The 26,901-nt window shown below is 36.6% G+C and overlaps 1 protein-coding gene across 1 annotated transcript in view; it reads right to left on the reverse strand.

Moving 5' to 3' along the window:
* Positions 1 to 26,901, reverse strand: part of LOC124790080 — a gene marked incomplete at its 5' end in the record, with an annotated part of 634,243 nt that overhangs the window by 32,750 nt on the left and 574,592 nt on the right. Inside the window, 5 exons of the mRNA XM_047257646.1 lie at positions 7,409 to 7,514; positions 11,006 to 11,126; positions 18,244 to 18,520; positions 21,760 to 21,926; positions 23,511 to 23,622. Coding sequence (XP_047113602.1) covers positions 7,409 to 7,514; positions 11,006 to 11,126; positions 18,244 to 18,520; positions 21,760 to 21,926; positions 23,511 to 23,622 — 783 coding nt within the window. The remainder of the gene's footprint in view (positions 1 to 7,408; positions 7,515 to 11,005; positions 11,127 to 18,243; positions 18,521 to 21,759; positions 21,927 to 23,510; positions 23,623 to 26,901) is intronic.

Below are 26,901 nucleotides of genomic sequence, written 5' to 3' on the forward strand. Positions count from 1 at the left end.
AAGTTATCTGAATGGTGTGAAATGTGGCAGTTGACCCTAAATAACGAAAAATGTGAGGTCATTCACATGAGTGCTAAAAGGAATTCGTTAAACTTTGGTTACACGATAAATCAGTCTAATCTAAAAGCCATAAATTCAACTAAATACCTAGGTACTGTATTACAATTACGAACAACTTAAATTGGAAGAAGGAACGCATAGAAAATGTTGTGAGGAAGGCTAACCAAAGACTGCGTTTTATTGGCAGGACACTTAGAAAATGTAACAGATCTACTAAGGTGACTGCTTACACTACACTTGTCCGTCCTCTTTTAGAATACTGCTGCATGGTGTGGAATCCTTACCAGTTATAACTGACGGAGTACATCGAAAAAGTTCAACGAATGGCAGCACGTTTTGTATTATCGCAAAATAAGGGAGAGAGTATCACAGAAATGATACAGGATTTGGGCTGGGAATCATTGAAAGAAAGGCGTTTTTCGTTGCGACGGAATCTTCTCATGAAATTTTAATCACCAACTTTCTCCTACGAAAGTGAAAATATTTTGTTGACACCGACCTACATAGGGAGGAATGATCACCATGATAAAATAAGGGAAATCAGAGCTCGTACAGAAAGATATAGGTGTTCATTCTTTCCGCGTGCTATACAGGATTGGAATAATAGAGAATTGTGAAGGTGGTTTGATGAACCCTCTGCTAGGCACTTAAAAGTGATTTGCAGACTATCCATGTACATGTAGATGTAGAAATTTAACCACACTGTATGTGTGTAGAGGTGGGGAGAGGGGGAGGAGGAGGGGGGACGACAGACAGGCCAGAAAATAAAAGGGAGTGAAGAAAGGAATAGTTACTGAGAAGAAGCGCCGGGACCAAAGAAATAAATGTAAATTGAGGGGGTGGTTGGTGAGAACCAAGGACATGTTATACTGCCAGCTTCCAAATTACAATACATTTAAATTTTCCTGTCACGGGTTGGTGAGCAGATTTTTTTATCTATCCAATTACATTATGAGGATATCAGTTATTCCTCTCATATGATGCTGAGTTCCTTATTTTACGCTGGCCAATGGCATCAGCCACCTTTTGTGGACTGATGACATCAAGCACTATCTAGAATGATGGTTTGTAGTAGAGCTTGCAGGCCATATGGGAAAAAGTAGATAAGGGTATAATAATTGTCATTACAAGAAGGGCATTCTGTTAGCAAAAAGGTGAATGGCCTTTCAGATCATGATGCACAAATTTTAACTCTAAAAGATTTTTGTGCTGCAACACATGTTAAATATAGTTATCAACAGTTTAGGAAAGCTGACCCAGTTGCTGTAGAGACCTTTGTAAACCTTATCAAGGAACAAGAGTGGCAAGATGTTTATTGCGCTGATACAGTAGATGATAAATATAATGCTTTTCTCAAGACTTTTCTCGTGCTCTTTGAAAGTTGCTTTCCGTTAGAACGTTCAAAACAGGGTACTAGCACAAACAGGCAGCCTGGGTGGCTGACTAGAGTGATAAGAATATCTTGTAGAACAAAGAGGCAATTATGTCAAAACGTTAGAAACAGGCAAACTCTAAATGCAGCAGCCCATTACAAACAGTATTGTAAGGTGCCTAAAAATGTTATTAGGAAGGCAGAAAGTATGTGGTATGCAGATAGAATAGATAAGTCTCAGGATAAAATTAAAACCATATGTCTGCTTGTGTCTGTATATGTGTGGATGGACGTGTGTGTGTGCGCACGAGTGTATACCCGTCCTTTTTTCCCCCTAAGGTAAGTCTTTCCGCTCCCGGGATTGGAATGACTCCTTACCCTCTCCCTTAAAACCCACATCCTTTCGTCTTTCCCTCTCCTTCCCTCTTTCCTGATGAGGCAACAGTTTGTTGCGAAAGCTTGAATTTTGTGTGTATGTTTGTGTTTGTTTGTGTGTCTGTCGACCTGCTAGCACTTTCATTCGGTAAGTCACATCATCTTTGTTTTTAGATATATTTTTCCCACGTGGAGTGTTTCCCTCTATTATATTAAAACCATATAGTCAGTCGTAAAGGAAGTGGCTGGTCTGCAGAGACAGGTCGAGGATATAGAATCAGTGCATAGTGGGAATGTCCGTGTTACTGGTAAGTCGCGTATATGTACAGTATTTAATAATCACTTTCTGAATATAGCAGGTGAACTAAATAGAAACCTAGTCCCAACAGGGAATCATATAGCGCTCTTAGAAAAAAGTGTTTCGAGACTGTTATCTGAAATGCTCCTCCATGATACTGACAAGAGGGAGATTGAGTTAATAATTAAATCAATAAAGACCAAGAACTCTCATGGATATGACGGGGCATCTAGCAGAAAACTGAAGTATTGTTCTATTTATGTTAGCCCAGTACTTAGCCATATCTGTAACTTTTCCTTTAGGAGTGGTCGGTTTCCTGACCGATTTAATTACTCGGTAGTGAAGCCACTTTATAAAAAGGGAGACAAGGATAATGTTGACAATTTTAGACCTATTTCTATGCCATCGGTGTTTGCTAAAGTTATCGAGAAGGTTGTATATACAAGGTTACTGGAACATTTAAATTCACATAATTTGCTGTCAAATGTACAGTTTGGTTTTAGAAATGGTTTAACAACTGTAAATGCTATATTCTCTTTTCTCTGTGAGGTTTTGGACGGATTAAATAAAAGGTTGCGAACACTAGGTGTTTTCTTTGATTTAATGAAGGCTTTTGACTGTGTTGACCACAAAATATTACTGCAGAAGTTGGACCATTATGGAGTAAGGGGAGTAGCTTACAATTGGTTTGCCTCTTACTTTAAGAACAGAAAGCAGAAGGTAATTCTCAGCAATATTGAGAGTGGTAGGTGTTCAGCCCCAATGGGGCACTGTTAAGTGGGTCATTCCCCAAGGGTCGGTGTTGGGGCCACTGCTGTTTCTTATTTATATAAATGATATGCCTTCTAGTATTACAGGTGATTAAAAAATATTTCTGTTTGCTGATGACACCAGCCTGGTAGTGAAGTATCTTGTGTGTAATATTGAAACAGTATCAAATAATGTAGTTCATGAAATAAGTTTGTGGCTTGTGGAAAATAATTTGATGCTACATCACAGTAAGGCTCAGTTTTTACAGTTTCTAACTCACAATTCAACAAGAACCGATATTTTGACCAGACAGAATGGGCATATTATAAGCGAGACGGAACAGTTCAAGTTCCTAGACATTCAGACAGATAGTAAGCTGTTGTGGAAAGCCCATGTCCAGGATCTTGTTCAGAAACTAAATGCTGCTTTATTTACCATTAGAACAGTATCTGAAATAAGTGACAGTTCAACATGAAAAGTAGTCTACTTCGCATATTTTCACACACTTACGTCGTATGGTATTATTTTTTGGGGTAATTCTTCTGATTCAAAAAGGGTATTTTTGGCTCAAAAACGGGCTGTTCGAGCTATATGTGGTGTAGGTTCGAGAACGTCTTGTCGACTCCTATTCAAAAATCTGGGAATTCTGACATTGCCCTCACAGTATATATTTTCTTTAATGTCGTTTGTTGTTAGCAACATTAGCCTATTCCCAAGAGTTAGCAGCTTTCACTCAGTTAATACTAGGCAGAAATCAAATCTGCCTGTAGAATGCACTTCGTTGACTCTTGTGCAGAAAGGAGTGCAATATTCTGCTGCATCCATTTTCAATAAGCTACCACAAGAACTCGAAAATCTTAGCAGTAGCCCAAACTCTTTTAAGTCTAAACTGAAGAGTTTCCTCATGGCTCACTCCTTCTATTCTGTCGAGGAGCTCCTGGAAGAGCTAAAAAATTAAGCAAATTCCAGTATTACATTGTTGAAATTCCATGTATTGACTCGTTCCATGACCATGGGGACTTCTGCTTAATTTGGTCCCACGGAACAATAAATAAATAAAATAAATAAATAGTCAAATGACAGACATAGAAGTTATTGGACAGGACATGTTACACAGAGAGGCACTTACCATCCAGGACAACTACTGAGTTCTTACTTATCTTGCAAAAATGAGAATAATAGTGCCTCAATGCTCAATTACGACAAAAGTATTCTGAAATGTACTTTTATCAACATTATCGAAGTAAATGTAACAGAAAGCTAAAGACAACATAACACTACCGTCTGATGCCTAAAATTTTTATGGATTTTTAGTTTCATTAATTAAATGAAAGTGCACGCTGGGTATCTGCAGGGTTATAACACTTGCTTTGCATTGCATTAGATTTGTAGACATACCCAATTTGTAAATTCATAGTGCTACAGGAAATCAATTCATATCAATATTTTTTTTAATGACAGCTCTTGAGAATTTTCCTACAATCCCAGAGAAATGCTTGTTTGTACTTCAGTTGCTTGCAAAATCCATTCTTCATGTGTAGACACCACCATTTGTACGTTTGACATTTTTCACTACTTAATTTCGTGTATTTGTCTCTAGACATGATGCCTTCAAAATTCATCTTCGCACCTATCAGTAAAGTACAAGACATTTTTCTTCCTCCAATTCCCCACTCCAGCCCCAGAGACACAAATTTGCATTCACATTCAAAGTTCTGATAACACAGTTAATAAAAAAAAAAGGGGGGGAGGTGGCAAATTGCTCTCTTCAGTGGAATCTTTAATCTCAGTGAAAACCAATATATGCAAGATGTTTAAATTCACAAATAAAACAACAGAAGTTACAATCATTCCAACAAAATCCAATTAATCCATGTTCATGTTCACATAATACTGAAAACAGCATTCAATAAACCTATTTTTTATTGTAATTTGTTAACAGTTACTGCTTCAACTTTGAATGTGAGTGCAACTTTGTGTCTAAGGGGTAGGGGTGGGGAACTGGAGGAATAAAAATGTCTTGTACCTTACTGATAGCTATGAAGATGAAATTCTGAAGGCACTGTGTCTGTGGATGAATATAAGAAATTAAGTTGTGTAGTATGTGAAATATACAAATGGCAATGTATACAAAAGAAGAATGGACTGCTAAACCACCAACCCCATCCCATGAAAAAAATGAACTATTCTGGCAATGCTTCTTTCTTTAATAAAAAAGGGATCTGATTTCTATCCGTGATTTTCGATGAAAGTAATGTTGCACAATTATCAATACTTTCCAAGTGATGGATAGTCCAGTTTTTCTGTTGCCCAGTAAATAAAGATGTGTACTGTGTAATACTGTGAACAGTCATTCCATCCTCATCATCAGATGTCTGTTCATCTGATTTATGTCTTAATCTAATGGTTTCATACTTTGTATAATGCCAACATTCTCCCTGTCAAATGGTTACATAGTGGAAGTGATGTTTAGCTTCAAAGATTGGGCTCAGAAAGTAAATGCAACAACCCATCTGGCTCACAAATGGTGCAAGCCAACAGGCTAGTAAAAATATCATAAAAATGCACTACCTCTTGCTCTTTTCCTTATAAGTGAGAATAGTGCTTGATAATTTATGTTAAATTGTTCAGCCAGTTTTCCACTAGATAAATAAGAATATCAAGCAAAGAATTCAGCCACAGAAGAGAAAGTGACATCTGGACATTCAATCATCTGATGACTGGCATGAAATATTTTAAATTGATTATAGCACACTAAAACAGATAAATGTATGTGGCTTATATAACCATTACATAAGTGTATAACCAGGAATGAACAGAGCCAACAGCATGTATCAATCTGTATTTTATTCTAGACCTAACTAGATTTCAGCTTCAGTGTAACCATCTTCAGTGCGTCTAGCAGCGAGTCCTATTGGTGCAGAAAGGTTACATCACACATGGTGTTAAAACAATCAATGAATTAAGCCTGGTGTGTGTGTGTGTGTGTGTGTGTGTGTGTGTGTGTGTGTGTGTGTGTGAGAGTGAGTGAGTGAGTGAGTGAGAGAGAGAGAGAGAGAGAGAGAGAGAGAGAGAGAGAGAGAGAGTTATTAACTGGAATACATACAGCAAATAACTGAGGATGTAGGTTACAACTACTATTCTGAGATACTCAGATTTGAAGTTGCTCACTGAACCACGATCACAGTTATGACTGCGCCGTTTTCAAGTTACAGGTAAATGTCTTAATGTCTGCACTTCAGCGCCAAGGTCAGACATCCCAATGTCACTTTACAATGTTTTTGTGCAAAATGTATATCTGTGTATAGTATGCGACTGTGTAAAACTGCATCACACAATATGAAATTTTAAGAACTGTTATAAGGTTACATTCTCAATGGGATCACAGAGCACATTCCACGCAAATGATTATTAACTGTTATCACATGAAGAATGGACAGCTGATGTGCCTAGATTAATTACAGTTTTGTTGATCAATATGATAGGCCTTCTCCTCCCCCCACCCCCCTGCCCCCCATTCTCTTTCTTTTATTTTCTTCCATTCATTACGATGGAGAGGAGAAAGAAATGTTGATCTTAGTTTATATCAATGTTTCATTAAAAAAGATATACTTGTGTTTATGTGACATGTGCTCAACAAATTTACTGCCTGTGTGAGGAAATTAAAATATTGCATTCTCTGAGAATATGTTTAAAATCTTGCTCTTTTTCTACTGAAAAGTACTCTTATTCACATGTACAACTCCACAGGCACCCAAACACAACTATCATGGCAACATCAACATTGATTACTGAGAGCAGTTGCTGAGTGGGTTGACGAGGGTAGGGTGTAGGGAAAGGAAGACAAGGCAAGAAATGGGTAGTACAAGGCAGGAGTGTGGGGGAGGTGGAGGGAGAGAGAGAGAGAGAGAGAGAGAGAGAGAGAGAGAGAGAGAGTTACCATGCCATGGCAAGTGAGGAATAGTTTAGTGATGGGAGAAGGCAGTACGTGGTCTGGACACGGAAGGAGTGGTGTGAACAATGACAGAGAATGGGAAAGATGGCTGATAAATAGCATGGCTGCTTTCACATTTGACCCTGGCTTTTGTAAGTGTGAAATTCGTGTAACTGGGCTGCAAAAGCCAGACTGCATGCACATATCAGCGAACAAGGCTACTATGGTACTTAAACATAATCCAATGATAGCACAATATGAGTAAATAAACTTGAATATAACAATTGTATATTATAAATGCCTGCAAATGGAAGTAGTGACTTCAATATTCAGAATTTAATTATGAACAAACACAAAACAAACAAATATTGGATAAAACCTGCATCCAATCTGATATTTTCATAGAAAGCTCACCAATATATAGCATTTCGTTATTTAATTTTCTACATGCTGCAAGAATATATAATTGCTCCTTCTGTTTTGATGCCTTGTTGCAAACAGTAAGTCTTAAACCATATTTTATTCATTTTAGAAACATCACAATTACATTGTATTCATGAAGAAAATATGTGTTTTCTTTTTTGAAACCCAACAACACCCAACAACGACAACAACTTACCATCATCAGATATGTCACTTGCAGTGGGATGTTCAGTCAAGTGAGTTTCATGTAACGAATCCAGAGATCCACAACGAAGAGATGTAAGGGGCTGAGATAGCTCCACCTGCAGCAGAAACGATGAGTTGCTACCCAGAAAGTTGAGTACTTCACATGTATTATGCTACAAATTACCCATATCATTCCAAACGCATCATATACATTTTTCGACATATTTCCAGGAATACAGAATACTTCTTATCAAAGTTTATGTGCAAAACACAGATGGATACATATGAAAAAAAGATTTAACTGAACAACAAGTGAATGAGTTATGATAAGGAATACCTGTACCAAAAGCCACAAATCTATAAATAAAAAACTTGAAATTCTCATTTTAAAATATATTTCAGGCTGCTCTTAAAAATCTGACTGCAGCACATCCAATTTTAGATTACAGGCATTGTGCTGCAACTTTTCAGCTTAAACTCACAAACAATAACTACCTATTTTTGATAGTGGTAGAGGAAATACAAGAACTTTTAAGAGAAATGTTCATATGGTATGCAAAGTGGAGTAACCACCTTTGAACATTTTTCACAGAGAGAAGCAAACAACAAATAAAATATGATCAACCCAATAATTATCCTGCACGAAATTCACTAGTTTGCAAATAGATACAAGGTGAGGCAGAATGAGTGATTTTGAGAAGTGCATGAACTGTGCTATGTCACTGGGACATAGGTGGGCATATCTGTTTGCCACATTACGCATCCATTACTGTTTGGCAGCTAACAACCAAGCAATTGGTTCCCAGGAACCAAATGCACAGTGTAAAAGAATTTTGTAAAAACTAAAATCCTTGTGAACCTATGCATGGCACTTCCTGTAACTATTTAACATTCATCACTGTTTACTGATTCTGTCTACATGAGTAATTAAAACATGGATTCAGAACTTTTGAGGAGCTTTCAAGTTCAAGAAAGATACTTGGAAAACTAAAAACTGTGCACATACTTTCAAACAGAGTGTAAAAAAGAGAGGGAAATGTTGACAGTAACTTAGCATATATTTGTAGACTTGCAGTCTTAGTAAGCATCAACATTTTTAATGTCATATCTCATGAACCATGGGCCTTGCCATTTGTGAGGTGGTTTGCATGCCTCAGTGATACATATAGCCATACCACAGGTGCAACCACAACAGAAGATGTGTTGAGAGGCCAGGCAAACATGCGGTTCCTGAAGAGGGACAGTGGCCTTTTCGGTAACTGCAAGTGCAACAGTCTGCATGACTGAATGATCTGGCCTTGTAACATCAACACAACCTGCTTTGCTGTGTTAGTACTACAAATGGCTGAAAACAAGGGGAAACTAAAGCCATAATGTTTTTCAAAGGCATGCAGCTCTACTGCACGGTCACATGATAATGACGTACTCTTGGGTAAATTATTCCGGAGGTAAAATACTACCCCATTGGATCTCCAGGTGGGACTACTCAGGAGGATATCATTATGAGTAGAAGCAAAACTGCTATACTATGTACTGGAGTGTGGAATGCAAAATCCGTTAATTGGGCAGGCAGGTTAGAACATTTAAATTGGGAAATTGAAGCTACATATTTGGAATTGGTGAAGTTTATGGCAGGAGGAATAGAATTTCTGATCAGGTGAATACAGGGTTACAGTTACAAAATCAAATAGATGTAACACAGGAGTAGGTTTAATAAAAAATAAGAAAACAGGAATCCAATTAAACTACTATGAACAGCACAGTGAATGCATTATTGTAATCAAGATAGACACGAAGCCTAAATCTCCGTCGCAATAGCTACAATGGTAAGCTGAATCACAGCATCTTAGGTTTGACGTTATAGCAAAGAAACAAGTAGTCAGAAAATAATGAAATCCGCTTGTAAATAGAACAAGGTTGTACCTCTAAACTGTGCCAAAGGAAATTTTTCTCTTAACTATGGTCCAATTTTTATTTGTCCTTAAAGATGACACTCACTGAAAAAGCTAGAGAAAGAGTGGTTTATCTTAAATATTACTGCTTATGTCGCTACATTTTAACCAAGATGTAATATTCCTACACTAAATAAAAGTACACATTTTCATGATTCTGGCAAGGTGTAATATATCAATGATATTGTAATGCAATGTGGTAAGAATATGAGCTCAAAATCAGTGGGTCAATCAGTAGGAAATGGATAACAGAAAGCAGAAGTAGTGCCAAATCAGTCTTAGCAAAGGCATTAAGACCAGAGCAACAACTGTGTAAGCTGTGACAGAGCCATGAGCAAAAAATTTGCACATATAACTGAGACTACCAGTGCCAATTGCAACTAGAAGATTTCAAGGACTTGAAAAATACAACAAAGCCGTGTACAGAATACATGCAAGTATAATATGGAGTACACATACTGAACATGTCTAAAAGGTCCTACCAGTAGTTAATACACGAAAGTCTGCAGTTCAAGGAATAAGTTAGCATGAGCAACAATCACCCGTAGGGTATTCTTTTTTTTCTCTTTTTCTTTTTGCTGAAATAAGTAAATAATGTATTGATTATCATGTTAAATAATTATTATTACAATTGGCATAAAGACAGGGATTATCACTCTTGAGATTGGCCTCAGTCACTTTGGTTGGAGTAGATGGATTGCTGTTTTTAACAAGATCACAGCTTTGGAACTATAAATGCAATAAATCTGTGTGGTGTGTCACTTGGAACGATGAAACCTCGTTTATCTATTCCTAAAGATTGTCCTATGACACATTCAAATTAACAGACATAAAATTTTTTTTTCTTAATCATGTTTTTATTCCTTGGGGGGGGGGGGGGGGTGGCAATTAGACACACCATTCTTATACATATTTTGCTGAGAGTTGTATGTTCTGCAAACACACACATACGAGAGCAACATCACAATTAGGACACAACCACGATGTATCTTTTTGGCTTATTTTTCCCTTGTGACTCTTACTGACAGATGAAAGTAGTATGAATGCAACACCAAGCAGCAACATAAAAGGCGCCGTATGCGAGTACAGATAAGGCCAGAATTTTAAAACTATGGCACAATGCAAAGACCCTTCCTTGTACTGTCTACATAGTTACAGATAGGGGGGAGGAAGTACAGTGTCAGCTATGAATTTTTACGCACTGCATGAGCAATACTGGGGCACTGGTCATCTGGCTAATTGTCATTCCACGAGTTCTACTTGAGTTCCAACTTGAATGCCTTAACTTACACTAAAATAAAGGATGTGTTTAAGTGAAATATGAAAATATTTATGCAGGTTAAAAAGGAACCATTTCCATTGTTTTAGGGATGTCAGGAACTCCGCTATCCAAATTCAGGGATCAGCTAGAAGAATGCGAGTGCTTGAAAGATCGTCATCCTACCAGAGATATTTTTAAGAATCTGCTATTTTTTCATATATCTCACACACTTTTTCTTTTAAGGCTTAAGGCTTTTTTTCTTTGAAATGGAGAAACTGATACGTGTGTGTGCAGGGTAGGAAGAGAGGGTGAATGATGTGCTTCAAATTGTGGTTTTATTCTGCCTCACTCACTCCCCACTTTTTACATGTAATGCTGCACAAATAGAACTTACATTCTCCTTTTCAGTCTTTAGTCTCTTGAGCATGCTATTAATAACACCTTTCTGAGAAACCTCCTCAAGTGCCTGCAGGTTCTCTGCAGAGCTGCCGCGTCTCAATAAATTTCGAGGCTGGCTGAAACAAAACAAAAACAGAAATTTTCTTCAGACTAGCAAAGTCAAAAACAGCTGTATGGGTTACGACGAAAACAAACAATGATAAGAGAGAGAGCCAGCACAGAATTACACATGGAAAACATTTCATGCAAGTGAAATTACAAACTAATTAAACAAAATTATGCATTAAAGGGTCAGTTACACAACAATAAGGGGAGTGTGCAAATAAAGCAACTGTGCTGTGGTCCTGAAATTTTAATTAGAAGTTGGTGGAGAAGTTGGAGGGAGGAGGAGGAGATTAGTGTTTAACGTCCCGTCGACAACGAGGTCATTAGAGACAGAGCACAAGCTCGGGTGAGGGAAGGATGGGGAAGGAAATCAGCCGTGCCCTTTCAAAGGAACAATCCTAGCATTTGCCTGAAGTGATTTAGGGAAATCACGGAAAACCTAAATCAGGATGGCCTGAGACGGGATTGAACCGTCGTCCTCCCGAATGCGAGTCCATTGTGCCAACCAATGCGCCACCTCGCTCGGTTAGAGAAGTTGGGGAGAGGGGAGGGGGAAGAGAGAAAAACATTTTGTGTATGAAATAGTGAACAACTGAATGAAAAAAAATTTGATTCATTCAGTTGTTGGAAAACAACAAACTGATTCTGTTTTAGTTTTATGTATGAGTTGAATTATTCATTCATTCTTGTAAGTGAAACTAATCTATGAGAGTAACCAAATGAAAACAATTGTTCAGCTGGTTAGATTACACACTCATTCTTTTGATGAAACCAGTCTGTAGGAGTGAGTCAGTTGGTTGTAGTTTCACACATCAGTTGGATTACACCCCCCCCCCCCCCCCCTCCCCTTTCACCCTGAGCGAAGCAGTTTGTGAGAGCAACCAAGTGAAAACATCTGAGACCAGTGTAGTTTTGCACCCTGACTGAATAAGTCAGAATTCATTCTTTCTTTTCAAGCTAGTAGTTTTTCTGTAGGCTGAACCATGTATTCATTCTTTCAATTGAAACCACTCTTTGATGTTTTAGCTGACTGAGCTATCCCTTCATTTTATGATAGAAGCCAGCCTCCAGAACTTTCATTACTTGAACTAAAGCAGCGCTACATCACACCACCACATGGTAGGGTAGTCCCGCCCCCCCCCCCCCCCTCCTGGAGTAAGTGAAGTCATATCTCAGGGGGGTATGCCAAAGTTAAAATAAGCACCATACATGTTCATTTAATTATATACAAAATGGAGTAATTTTTCTTTTCATCATTTAAAACCGATTTATATATTGTGGATTAAGTTGCTCCGTGTTCCATTAATGCTGACCCCGGACAAAAATTTCAAAAACCCCGGACATCGAAGTCAAAATGGCTTATTTTCCTTGACACGCACAGTCTGTAGACATTAAGCAGATGGCTGTGATGTGCCACTGGGAGTGGGGATATGAGAAGAGGAATGTTTCAATGCTTGAGTTTCAGCGTTGACATTGCCAGAGGGCACGCGCCTCCTACCAATCAGCAGACATAAATTACGCACGAGAGTAACAAGGGTTTGTGAAAGTGCAGTATATAGACATTCATTTTCAAATGTAGTGCTCATTTGCAGTAAGGAATATGAATGTAAATTCAGTCAGCTTTAATACAGCTTGATGAGTAGCAGGCAAATGACATTTAAAATGTTCTGTTGTCTGGCGGGTAAGGTGGCATCATGGTGTATGCGATCGTTGATTTCTGGTGGCTTCTCATTGTTTCAATAGAGAAGTATGAAAAATACAGGTCGTTCCAAAATTATCTTTGTAATTTCGATCATATATATTTCAGAAATAGGGAGAGGTAGAAATGTGCAATTTGTGGCATGATGTTGATACACACCCAAGGTTCTGGTATCCACTTAACAGAGTTCATTGCGTTAAGGTGACCATATTTTAATGATCCAACTTCAGGACGTATTAAAAATTTTGATATTGCAAAAAATTCTTAATTAAATGTAATAAATGCAAACTACCACTTTAATTTGTTTCAATAAATAAACTAATTTACAGGGCGAGCAAATATACAGTATTTATCAGTGCTGTAAATTTTCTTCAGTATGCCTGTATTCTTCAACATCATATGAAAACCCTCAACTCAAGTTTCATAATGATTCACTCTACTCACTATCATTGCTTTCATAGTTTTTATAATAAACTGTGTTTTGTCGCAGCTTCATACTTTACTTATTTGGAAAAATACCCTTCCAGTAGCAGCATAATAATACAGCTGAAACTAAATTCTAATATGGGGTGAATGGTTCCTCAACTGTTAAATATGGAACTAACAAGTGTCCTGCGTAACTTCTGAAAAAAGTGCTAGAAAAATTGCAACTGTCACAAAAAAGGGGAAAGGGGGATGGTGGTCACCTTCAATGTTTGTGCAATCTGTAGCACATGGGATATCTAGACAATATTTCAGTTCCATGTCCGGCCTAGCGTGTTCTCGTTAGCGTGTGCTGTTGCTACTCTGATGCAAGCTCACAGTTTCTGCAGATCCTGGCCAAAGAAAACAATGTAATGGGGCTCTGCATGACCTGGGTGTGGTACCTGGTCTGTACCAACTATTCCCCACACTGTACCATCTGCTGGGGGTGACCAACCGATAAGTAACACCTTTCTAACTATTCCTGTTTCTGAAATATATGTGATCAAAACTGTAAAGATCCTATGTGTGTTTACGAGCATCTAAGCATTCTTGCCTCTGGGTTTTTAATAACTAAAATGAAGAAACTGCTTATGGACCAGTCATCATTTAATGAATTTTAACTAAGGTTTATTACGATCTATTTACTTCCATCAATCTAATTTCCCCAGATAATTGTATAAAAATTCCTCCAGTAAACCTCTTGATGCCTTCAGAGCCAAGAACAATTCAGGGAAACCCAATTTGCAAAATTAAAACTTTCCCCCATGCTAATTAATTGAAATTTATCTGTGCTCATAGTAACATCATGCTAGTATGCTCACAGCTTATTCGGACATGGGTAAAAGATGTTATAATGTAATACAGCTGAGTGATTTTAAGATATTATTTCAAAAGTGTGTCTGTCTGCCATGTGGCAGGCTTGCGAAGATGAGAGCCATCTCGGTTTGATACCCCGTCACTTCAAATCGTTTGAGCCAGCCAGCCTGAGTGTAGTTTTTTACGCATTTTCTTCATGCTCATCTAGGCGAATGCTGACCTGGTTAACCATTTTGACTACCTCTGAGGTAACCTTTGTTTGCATGTCAAATTTATTGTGTTTTAAGATGCTGTAGAGTTTGAAATTTATATGTGTATTTTGTTCGTTTGTACTGCTTAAATGGAAACGAATAATATTGCAAATGATTCTCATGTATTAAAAGCCTGATGGAAACAGGTGAGCCTTAACTATTACATAAATACAACAATACCAGGGAACAAAAGTTGCCACTCACCATACAGCGGAGATGATGAGTTGCAACAGGCACAACAAAAAGAATCGCACAATTGTAGCTTTCGGCCATAAAGGCCTTTGTCAGCAGTACACACACACACACACACACACACACACACACACACACACACACACACACACACACACAACTTGCACACGTCTGCAGTCTCAGAGCACTGAAAACAGCGTGTCTACTGCTGACAAAGGCCTTTACGGCCAAAAGCTACAATTGTGAGATTCTTTTTGTTGTGCCTATCGCGACTCAGCATCTCTGCTGTATGGTGAGTAGCAAGTTTCCTTCTCTGGTATTGTTACATTCCATCCTGGATTTTCCATTGTTTGATTATTACATAAATATATGTATATATGAAGGGAAGAAACCATATACCTGAGTAAGACGTGATTGACAAGATAAATCCACTGTGATATATGAGGCGTGTTTTTTTTTAACAAGTACCATTCTGAAATTAAAAAAAAAGACGTGATAAGATATGTCAATAATTTTATTTTTACATAAAAGCCTGTACCTTAATCTACTTTTCTACCTAATTTCCATCAATATTGAGGCACTTGTCATAATGTTGTACCAGTTTTTGAATACCCTCCTCACAGAAGTCTGCCGCCTGACTTGTTAACCACTGCATCACCACTGTTTTGACTTCGTCATCGTCTTGAAGACACTGACCACCCAGGTGTTTCTTCAAGTGCAGGAACAGATGGTAGTCACTGGGCGCAAGATCGGGGCTGTACGGAGGATGATCTAGAGTTTCCGATTGAAAATATGTGATGAGATTTTTGGTCTGAATCGCCACATGCGGACGGGCATTGACTTGCAGCAGCAAAACTATGCCCTTGTTCAACTTCCATGGACTGCTGCTTTGATTCTGGTGTGACATAGGTCACCCATATTTCATTACCCGTAACAATTTGGCTTAAGAAATCATCACCATTGTTGTGGTACCGCTGAAGGAAAGTCGATGCACTGTCTAAACGTTTGGTTTTGTGCACATCCGCCAACATTTTCAGTACCTAACGTGTGCACAATTTTTGGTAATTCAAGTGTTCGGTCACAATGCCATACAAAACACTACGAGAAACATTAGGAAAGAAAACACTACGAGAAACATTAGGAAAGAAAACACTACGAGAAACATTAGGAAAGAAAACACTACGAGAAACATTAGGATAGTCATCCAGCAAGGAAGAAATCGTAAAGCGTCAGTTTCACCTTATTGTCCACTTCCTGCACCAAACTTTCATTAACGACCAAAGGACGCCCACTCCGTTGTTCATCATGCACATTGGTGCGGCCATCTTTAAATGCTCTCACCCACTTTCTTACCATTCTATCACTAATAATGTTTTCTCTGTAAACTGCACAGATCTCACGAAGATTATCAATTGCTTTTAGGCCTTTAGCACTAAGAAATCTTATAACAGCCCATAATTCACAGTCAGCGGGGCTCACGACTATCGGAGGCATCTTAAACACTCAGTACACAACGTAAACAAGGAAAAATCAGACTTTAATGGCGTCAGTGTGTAGATTAAGGTACAGGCTTTCATGTAAAAATAAAATTATTGAGATATCTTAGCATGTCTTTTCTAAATTTCAAAACGGTACTTACTTAAAAAAACACGCCTTGTACAAGGATGGTTCATATTATGATACTAGCAAAGAAATTCAAGGGAAATTAACAAACGATGACAAATAGTGTTTGGAAAAAAATACTTCCACAAATAGCATTATATGCTCAAAATGGAACTGATGAAGTCACCAATAAAAAATATTGTATCATTTCTGGATTATGATCACGTCACTTCAGCATTTACCGAAAAAGAATTATCTATGTTGGGTGCTAACTGGTGGAAAGAGACAGACAGAGGTTCAATAAATTTAAATTAAAAATAATTATTTAAGTAAAAAACTTCTTAATGCAATACATTTTTATAATTGACTAAAATATATTAAACAACTTTTCTTAGTCCCTTAATGCCATATACAGATACTCCTGAAACAAAAACATGGGATGCATGGACAGTTCACCTAAGTCACTAACAATTTTATAGCACTTCAAATGAAATGAACTGTTCTCTGATTTTTCTCAACAACAGTTACTATCTACAATCCTTACTATTATCTACTTCATGTGCCCCACCTTTTCCATTTTCAATTGGACAATTATTGTCATCATTATTAAGACTACCTGTGTGGCATTAGGAATCTTTATGCGGCTACGAGGTATTATTTAATACTTTTTAGTCCATTTTTAAAACATGTTGTATTTAAAAGTTCTAAACAGTTATTTTCTGCTTTTTAGTCTTTTGTTTCAAATTTTTCAATTGATGTCAAAAATTTCTATGAGATTACGACAGCAAATTGTAATAAATTTCAGGTTTATTTCAGTATCTCTTCAACTGAGACAACCAATATATTGCTTCCCAATATGGTATGTCTTGTGAAAAGCCTGAAAATATAAAAATTAGAGAGAGTTGAACTCACACAGAAGCTTAGCAGCAATTATTCTTAACTGTGAAACATTTGCGACATAGACAGGAAAAACGGGGAAGTAAGATTGGTACACCAAGTACTATATGCCACATACCAGAAAAGAAAATGAAAAAAACTGCAATGTCATCCAGTTCTGAGCTATGTTCAAAGTTTCAGGTGTCCATCTTAACCAGAAGTTGGTTTAAAATCAACTGCAAAATTTATACTGAACAAACAGACAAGAAACCAACTCGACAAAAAGTGTTAAAAAGTGTTTTTTCATTAATGTTCGCATAAATTTACATTGTAGCACCAGATATTAAACTTTTAAAAACAACCAATACGATATTAAACTTTTAAAAACAACCAATAATTGATATCTAATGCCACAAATAAGAAAATTCATATTTAACTAAGTAAATGCCCACATTTTGAAAATACTTTATCTTTAAAAATATACATTTTATTCATGTTTTCTTGAAACGAGATACTTTACCTGTCCCTAAAAAAACTGTCAATCCTACGTATGGTTCATGTATAACTGAAAAGGCCAAAAAATTACATAAATAATATCACTTAAACCCAGAGACTGAGTGAACACACTCGTATGACATCTGCAACCGACAGACTTGGGTCAGTTAGTTGTCTCACACTGAATGAAACCACTCAAACCCCGTCAGTGAGTAAGAACACTTGTATAATGGTCACAAATGACAGACATCAGTTGTCTTGTATTGAGTGAAACCACATAAACCTAGTGAATGAGTGAAAACATTAATTTTAGCTAACATGGCTGCAGTTTCATTTGGTTCTTTCGTTCAACTGAAAAACTGACTGCATGAAGAAACAACTGAATGACCCATCAGTTGTTAAAAAGAGTCAACTGTCCCATCATTAGTATGAAACAGTACATCTCAATAACAGAAAAACCTGACTCCAATAAAAATAATGGTGTGAGATATGACAACCACTCAGTCTATGAAAAAAGAATTATAATTTATTTTGAATTTTGCAAACCAATGCAATTTTTTAAATCCAAACCAAAGTTGTGGAGGGTCCAGAAATCACTCCTCAGTAGAAATGCAAGTATTTTAATGTAATGTCTTGGGTGAAACATATAACAAACATATTATTTCAAGTCCATCACACTATGGACAGTAAAGTTTAACACACAAAGTTGCAGAAGAGATGAAAAATAATTACCTTTCATTCAGTTTCCTGCTGTGAGACCCAGAAGCTTCTGGTTTGTGTGAGGTGTCATTACTGAGCATTTTATGGTGAAGATCAGTTGTACTTTTATTTGAAGGAACTGTAGAGCCTGTCTCCTTGCCATTATTCCTTTCTGCTGTGAGGGCTCCATGAAGTGCTTGCTGATGCATTATTGTGTTGGTTAAAAATGCAGCTGCTGGTGATGCTTTGTGTATCTGACTTGTTGTAGATTGCACTGAGGTATCACTCTTTTTAATTTTGTTTGTGATATCTAAAAAATATAGATAATCATCTTAACCAATAAAAAAGTAAATAAATTAATAATTCAGTATGATTACCATGTTTACCTGCTGTTTTTCCAAACATGCATCAATATTCATAATTTCCACCTATATAAAAATAAGAGTGCCAATTTCAGATTTGAAATCTGTCTTTTGCAAACATAAGCTGACATTGCAATTATTTTAATAGAAAAAATCCCTGATTTAGATGTCATTTTTGTTGGTCATTGAATACATTCAAGATGGTGCACGGGTCTCACTCGGGCAGTGCCATAGTCAGTGCCCATGTGAGATTTTGGCAGTCTCAAAATGGTTACCATTATGACAAAATGGATCACTCACAAGAACAAAATCACTATCATCATTATTGTCAGAATCACTTGAAAACACTGCTTCTTTACAGTTCTAATATGTCACTATCTCTGGAATCATTTTCAGAACCATAAAAAGTCATTCACACAGTAATCCAGGTAATCATTCTCACTAGGAACATCTGAATAATCATCACCAAAAACCTCCAAAAGTATTTCAAAGTTCATTCATTTCCTTCCATTTTCTGAATAGGGTCATCTCTAAAAGGAGGAGGAACTTCAAGACAACAACAGTAACTATTTGAAGTATCAAAATACAATCAAAACAATAACTAAGCACAGAATATATGAAGGCAATCAAGTTTGATACATTGACTACTGGGCAAACTTGTAAATAGATGAAGTAGTTAAAATATACCACAGCAGACAGCATAAAGAAAACACAAATTATCTTGAGATTTGTCTATAATGTACAGGTCATCATCATCATCATCATCACAATCATAAAGCTGTTTTTTCAGACACAGAAGATTACAGAATAATCTACATTGTGAACATAAATTATAATAAATGAAAAGCACTAGTTTGTGTTTGCTCTACAATATACTGTAGACCGCAAGCAAACTAGTGCTTTTCATTTATTAAAACGTTGTTCTACCAAGAACGAATGGAAGATTAGTTAACAACATAAATGTATTTTTCAATTATGTATAAAATATGGAAAACAAAGACTGAATGACCATTTTAAATTCTTACCAAATAGGTTTGATGGGAAAAACTGAAAAAGTTCAAAGAAAGACAGCTCTTTTTGTGTTAACGTCAAGTAGGGGAGAAAACTTCATGGATATGATTTGCCAATTGCAGTGACAATCATTACAACAATGGCTTTTTTATTGTTCAGATCATTTCATGACATTTCAACTTACATAGGGAGAAATAAGCATTATAATAGAATAAAAGAAATCAGAGCTTGCACAGATTTAGGCGTTCATTTTTCCCAGGACAGTGAAATGGTAGACAAATAGTTTGAAAGTGGTTCTATCAACACTCTGCCAAACACTGAAGTGTGAATTGCTGAGTAATCATGCATTTGTAGATATTGATGAAACAACTATTGGGAGATGTGGATGCATATGTTTTAAATTTCATTGTTTATGATTAATTAATTATCTAAAGATATATAAAAACAAAGATGATGTGACTTACCAAATGAAAGTGCTTGTGTCTGTATATGTGTGGATGGAGATATGTGTGTGTGCGAGTGTATACCCGTCCTTTTTTTCCCCCTAAGGTAAGTCTTTCCACTCCCGGGATTGGAATGACTCCTTACCCTCTCCCTTAAAACCCACATCCTTTCGTCTTTCCCTCTCCTTCCCTCTTTCCTGATGAGGCAACAGTTTGTTGCGAAAGCTTGAATTTTGTGTGTATGTTTGTGTTCGTCTGTGTGTCTGTCGACCTGCCAGCACTTTCATTTGGTAAGTCACATCATCTTTGTTTTTAGATATATTTTTCCTATGTGGAATGTTTCCCTCTATTATAACCATATAATTATCTAAATACTTTTACTGAAACAACCTTACTCTTTTGGTTCACAAAAGTACATTACTATTATGATATATATAAAAGCTTCAAATATGATTATAATTGGTAAACTGCAAACTGTGGTAAGTACATACTCACAGAGTTCTTGTATTTCACTTCACACAGCCACCAATAAAATAATAACGTAACCTTCAAAATATTTGCTACTGAAAGGCATGACACATTGAAACTGGGTTCAAACCATCACATCTGTAGCATTTGAACATGTCCAGTCACCCAACTGATAACTGTGCAACAGCTAAACAATTTACACACAACAGAACTAGTATGTCACATTACTTTCTGTTATTGGAACCATGTTAGATGAAGAGTCATAACTGCCACACCAAGGATATATAAAGAGGCTGAATTCAACATAAAGAAGAAATTAAGGGCAGTCAATTTGTAAATGAATTTGCTGCTATAAGTGGACAACAATAAGAAAGTCAACAGTCAATAACCATCACAAGAGTCATATGAGCAATAATGAAGTAAAATATTAACTGAATAATAAGGAGAAGTCAGAGTAAGATAAACAGCAGGAGACTTCTAAAATTATTCGACCCACATAATTATGGGGGAAGGTCCTAAGTCTCATGAGCACTTCTATGAGCGATAGTCATTTGTAACTATTTTGCACTACATTATTGCTCTTAACACAGAAAGTTACTATATTATGATAATCTGTTGGCACAGTTCAAGAACTGATTGCGCAGAAATTTATCCCAATGACGATAAAAAAGAAAGTGTCAAAAAAGTAAATATTGATTGTGCTCAGAACTCTGGCACCACACTGACTGCATTTGAGCATGTATATTCAACTGTGAATATAGCTTACCACAACTGATGATAACTGAATAAATACAAGCAAAACAAAATAAAAATGGGCAACTAAGTAGTGGAAAACAAATTTCTCGATTTGGATGGTACATAACAGAACCTGAAACAAACTTATTTTTTATTCATATATGATGAATTTTCTTACGATAGTGTACATTCTGTTTAATGAAAAGGAAGCATCAGCGCACAAGATGACGGAAACAATATTGATCGGAACTGCAGACAGAGAATATCGTTAGAACACATGGAAGGGTTAAAACAAACAAATTCTGAAGGGATGTGCAGAAACATAAAGATCATTTATAAAGATCATCTGCAGAACAAATTCAATGAACACAGAAATTAATATAATGAAAGAAAAGAGCAATGTGTCATCATGAACAATGCAATGCTGTTAGGACTACACGATGAGACAATGGTGTAAGATAAGTGCATGTGGACAGCAGAGAGAGAGAGAGAGAGAGAGAGAGAGAGAATCATCATCAGCAGCAGCATACCTGATGGATTGTCTGCAAGAGAATCAAGTGGGTCATCCCCCTCAAGCTCTCGCTTAGCCTGCTGCCATTCTGCTTCGATTCTTCTACGTTCCTTCTCACGTTCCTCTTGCTCGTGCCTCTGCCGTGTCAGGTCTCTTTGTAGCATTGCCTTGGTCTCCAATTCAAACCTAGGACAAATCAATATAAACATATAGAAAAAAAATTAATTTAAAACTGGATTCTGTATGGAAAGGCATCAGGTTATGGTATGAACATGAAAAAACACACACACACACCACCACCACCACCACCACCACCACCACCACTACTACTACTACTACTTCATTCATTCTGATCCTTTATACTCCTTTTGTCCCATTTTAGTGTTAAATCCCATCGCATCCCATCCCATCCAAACTGATAAAACTGAAGTACTTTAGCAATCATTTGCTGGAGACAGCTAGAAAAGAATTAGAAGGTCACTTCAGTATCATCACACAGGCAGGAGCTACATCAAAATTTTATATTTCCTGTAGTCATCATAACTTGTTCATAATCTTTCAACAGAATCTACAGAAAAGAATACAACAATTTCAAATAAAGTGCATCTGCCGGTTACCTGACAATGCCTTCATGCCCTGCCGGTTAACCACAAAACATCTGAGTGACAAGAGGTTTTAGCCAAATGATCAGAGTAATCTGGGCATATGTTCTCAAATCACATATCAATGCTTTTCAACTAGTATTTTCTTTATCAGAGCCACAGGCAATTTGGTGAGAAGTTAGACTATCTGTTACATCACTTAGAGAACCTTCATTTGTACATATAATTACAAGATCCCCAATCATTCTTCTCTCTGATACGTAGCCAGTCACAGCCAAAGCAGATTGTCGATAGTCTATAATGTATATGTATTTCATATTCAGAGGGCCATGATTGATGACCATTCTTGAATATTTAAGATGGTTCTTTGAAGGAGTATTTTATTTCTGTATAATGAGGTTAGACTGTATTAGTCAAGATGATGTGAACTTCCAAATGAGACAATAATCAGTTCAATTTTTGAAACATAGAACCCTTACTTCATAAATAACATAATTACTTCATTACACAGAATTTCGAGTTATTCATTATTTAATATGTGGTTGATCATTTATTGAAAACGACTCCACAAAGACTACCACTTCTCCTAGATTGACTCCACCTAAATTTCTGGAGAGCCTGTTCTAGGTTGTTTTGATAAATATTTCATTATTTTTAAAGATCAAAACTAAAGGTACAGTACACAACAACAAGTCTGCTTATTTTTTTATAGAGGAGGATTACACAAGGAGAGGCAAGAAAAACAAACGGTATATGTATGTTTCAAAACTCGCCATATTCCATTGGCCCTTAGATGCAGTTACATTAATGAAAATCTGATTGTTTTATTTCTATCTCACATTTAACTTACAGTAAGAATAAAAAAGACACATAGACACATTAGTTACTGACAGGACAGTCACTATGTTAAACTTCGCTTCACAATATGCAAACTGAAACAGGGAACCACAAAACTTTGAAATTTTTCAGATGCGTGGTATTAATGCACAACAATGTGATTGTGTTCTCAGTGATTAGCTGTCAATATTATATTTCATTAGAAACAGACCTTGGTGACTGTATCACAATGTCAATAACTACAAATAACAAAGCAAAAGAAAACTAAATGATTATAATAAAAACAATGGTCATATCAGTAATTGAAAAAAACAAGAGAGTAGCTATTTACCTTCGTATTCGTTCTTGAGTTGTAGCTGACAATCCTGAGTAAGTCCATGTTGTTTCATCATTACTGAAATATTTCCTAATATCAGGATGCATCTTCTCACATATCGGATTAACTGAAAACATTTGAACATAATTCTGCATGAGGACACATGGTACCTAACAATTCCATAAAAATTAGATTTTTTTCTAAAGGGAAAATGTAGAACTGTGCAAAAATCAAGTCACAACAGTTTGGCAAAGCAATTCAATAAATAAATTGCTGCTGAAGCATATTACATTGATGTATTTATAATTTCAGTCTAAAAGAAAGAAACTATGATTCCTTGCAACATAGGAATTACCTCGTCTCTCTACTAGATTCAATATAAAAAAAAAAACTACAATTTAGATCTCTAGATGCACTGTATCCCCAACACATGTGCATATAAAAAAGTGTGCTTAAAGAATAACTGGACAGCTTTGTTAGAGAAAGATATACAGAGTTACAAAGCAAAACAGGAGTTATTACTATCTGAAATGGAAAAGGGCATAACCAAAAAGAAGATATATGTGTGTGACACATACTCCATAATGAACTACTACAGAGAGTATAAAGCACAGCAAAGACATAACAAATTTAGAAACAAATTAAATAATCTCCACCAGTGTACATGGTGTACGAGAATATATACAAACAAGCTATGAGTGTGGGAGATTTTCGAAAAAAATAACATTTATCAACTGAAATGCACCAACAAATAAAATTTATACCACATGAATAATGTGTTGTTACACAAAAATGATTCTGCCACTGGTTTCTCCCTCTATTCCAGTTACTTCAAAGTAGAGAGCTGATTGATGAACAAAACTTTAAAAGTAAGACATGGAATGAAGGGCATGCGAATAAGATGACTTAAGTAGACATTTATGTCTTTTGAGAGTAAATTAGGATAATACCACACAACAACAACAATTAATAAAAAACGTCTCAGAGTACCATTACAGTATTGTAGTTCCAAGCAAATGATGATGAAAACTTATATGATTAAGGCAATGTAATACAGATTTCACCTATCCTTTAAACCAGGCCTCGTCAAACAGCACTCCGCGAGTGTGAGTGCTCCAGCTGAGCTCCTACCTAGAGCTTAGAGTGCAGCAGCAAGGGGGGCTGAAGGGTGAGGAGGAAGAGCATAACGAAGGCTGCAGCTAGATGCTTCGAAAGCTGGACAATCCCCCTGTCAGACACCATGTAGTTTGCTGATGGTACTATTGACATTAAATTACTTACTGCATTAGAAGTACTATGGCGTCTATACACTTGTCCAATACCAAATCAGAATTGCCTTACCTTTTCTATCATTTAAAGGCCAAACAAAGGGCTTAATATACCATTGTACTATTATGAGTTGGAAAAATATTTATTGGATTGTCATTGCAACACCAGCCACAAAGACGATACAATGCACTTGTTTTCTTATGAATGATGGTGAATTCTTGCTGAACTGAAAGTGGCCATTAGGGAATAAAACTAAATTGAAAATAAGAAGAGTTGTTACAAAATCTTTTATTGTTGACACCACAAATTATTTGAATTCATTAAGTGTCTTAATGCAATGGGAGAATCTTAACACTTGGCGGACAAGACTGTAACTATCAAACAAAAATTAATCCTATGGAAAAATCTGCTTCAAGTTCACGACATGAAACATTTTCCTTAACTCAAGGCAGTCATTTACAAATCAGACATGATCGAATAAATTTCAGAAACTGCAATTTTTCATAATTACTCCTGAACGAGATTCCAAGACATTGTACAATGGAAGAGGGATTCCGATTTATTTGTCAGACCATTTTCACTTTGCAATGCTAATGTACCTCATTACTTGACATGAGGTGATAGACATACAGTGGAGTACCCAGCTCAACAATCTATTTGTCCAATCCACGAATTTATAAGACTTATGAAATGTTATCCCATGAGCAATGTCGCTGACTGCACAGACAAGCCACTAAATTTATTTCAGTGTTTGGTTCAACAACGAGTGCAAACATTTTTTCTTCTCTTATGAAACTGATGGAGTCATGCCAGTGTTTGGGTTTGACCGATTTTAATCTGTATAACTGTAAGTGTTTAACTATCTCACAAACCATAGTTCTAGATACAATTAAGTAATAAAATTTATTGCTTTGGTAGAAAAATAAAAAGTTGAAAATAGACACATGTGATAAACTCTTGTTTATAAAAGTATGCTGCAGTATTCACCTCTCGTTCACACACGCCTTCCTAAGCTTCAGCTTGTGCGGCCTTTGGCAATAGTGGTCTACTAATAGCTGCTCGGTACAGTGCAGTGGTGGGGGAAGCCAGAGCACTAAGCAGGAGTGCTAGTGCACTCCAGGAGTGCGAACATTGGCCAGATCTGCTTTAAGTTGACATCCAAGTGGAAATGATGTGTTCTAATTTGAATGTTTTTCATGTCATCACTCACCACCAGAGTTCAAAGTAGGTTAAACATATATGATTCACCAACAAAAAAAATTAAAAGTGTCACCATTTCCCCTATAAGAGACGTTAAAGTAATATTGTGTGTTTTTTGAAATTGTAATGGAGCTTTAGATACTCAAAGGATGGCAAATTAAAACCATTATAGTCCCTCATCCAAATAGCTTTATCTCAGTATATCATCTTACCCATGATGTGTCGCTTTTTGTAGAGGACCTCTAAGGAACATTAATTATATGAGGTAGCCTATAAAATACGGGGACTAACGCTGTAGCAGAGTAAGTACACTTGCAATTTGCACTGCAGAGTAATAACCAACAGTTATGAAGTGTGAAGCTTTCTCAGTTGAATGAGGCATCTCTAGGGCTTGTAGATATCAGTGTGGCCATAGTCTTCATTTGTGTAAGAGCTATTATTTTGTTTTGTCAGAAAAATGATAAGTGTAGTAATAGAGCAACAAACTGTCATGGAGTTTCACAAGAAACTTGGAGAAACTGCAACAGAAACGAATCTTTTACTGGAAGAAGTGCGTGGCGAGGACTATTTATAACGTATGTTGAGTTTTCGAGTGATTCAATCTTTTTTAAGATGGCTGAAAGAACGGTGAAAGTGATTCACACCCTGCAAAAACAGATAAAAATCTGATTTGATCGGACTGTCAGCTGAGTATTAGATCGATTGCTGAAACTGTAGGAATTGGCAAAGAATGCACAATCCAAATTTTACATGGCCAGTTTAATATGAAAAAAAAAAAAGAGTGTGCAAAACTAGAGCTGAAAATTCTCACGATTGAAAAAAAAAAAAAAAAATCATGACACTATGAACACCACTGAAACTATGCTAGGGGGAACTCTGTGCATCAGTTGACTGAAAAATTTTAATTTGTGTTCCATATAGTTCTAGTACTGGACTG

Source organism: Schistocerca piceifrons, chromosome 3 (genome assembly GCF_021461385.2).
Source record: "Schistocerca piceifrons isolate TAMUIC-IGC-003096 chromosome 3, iqSchPice1.1, whole genome shotgun sequence".
Classification (NCBI taxonomy): Eukaryota; Metazoa; Arthropoda; class Insecta; order Orthoptera; family Acrididae; genus Schistocerca; species Schistocerca piceifrons.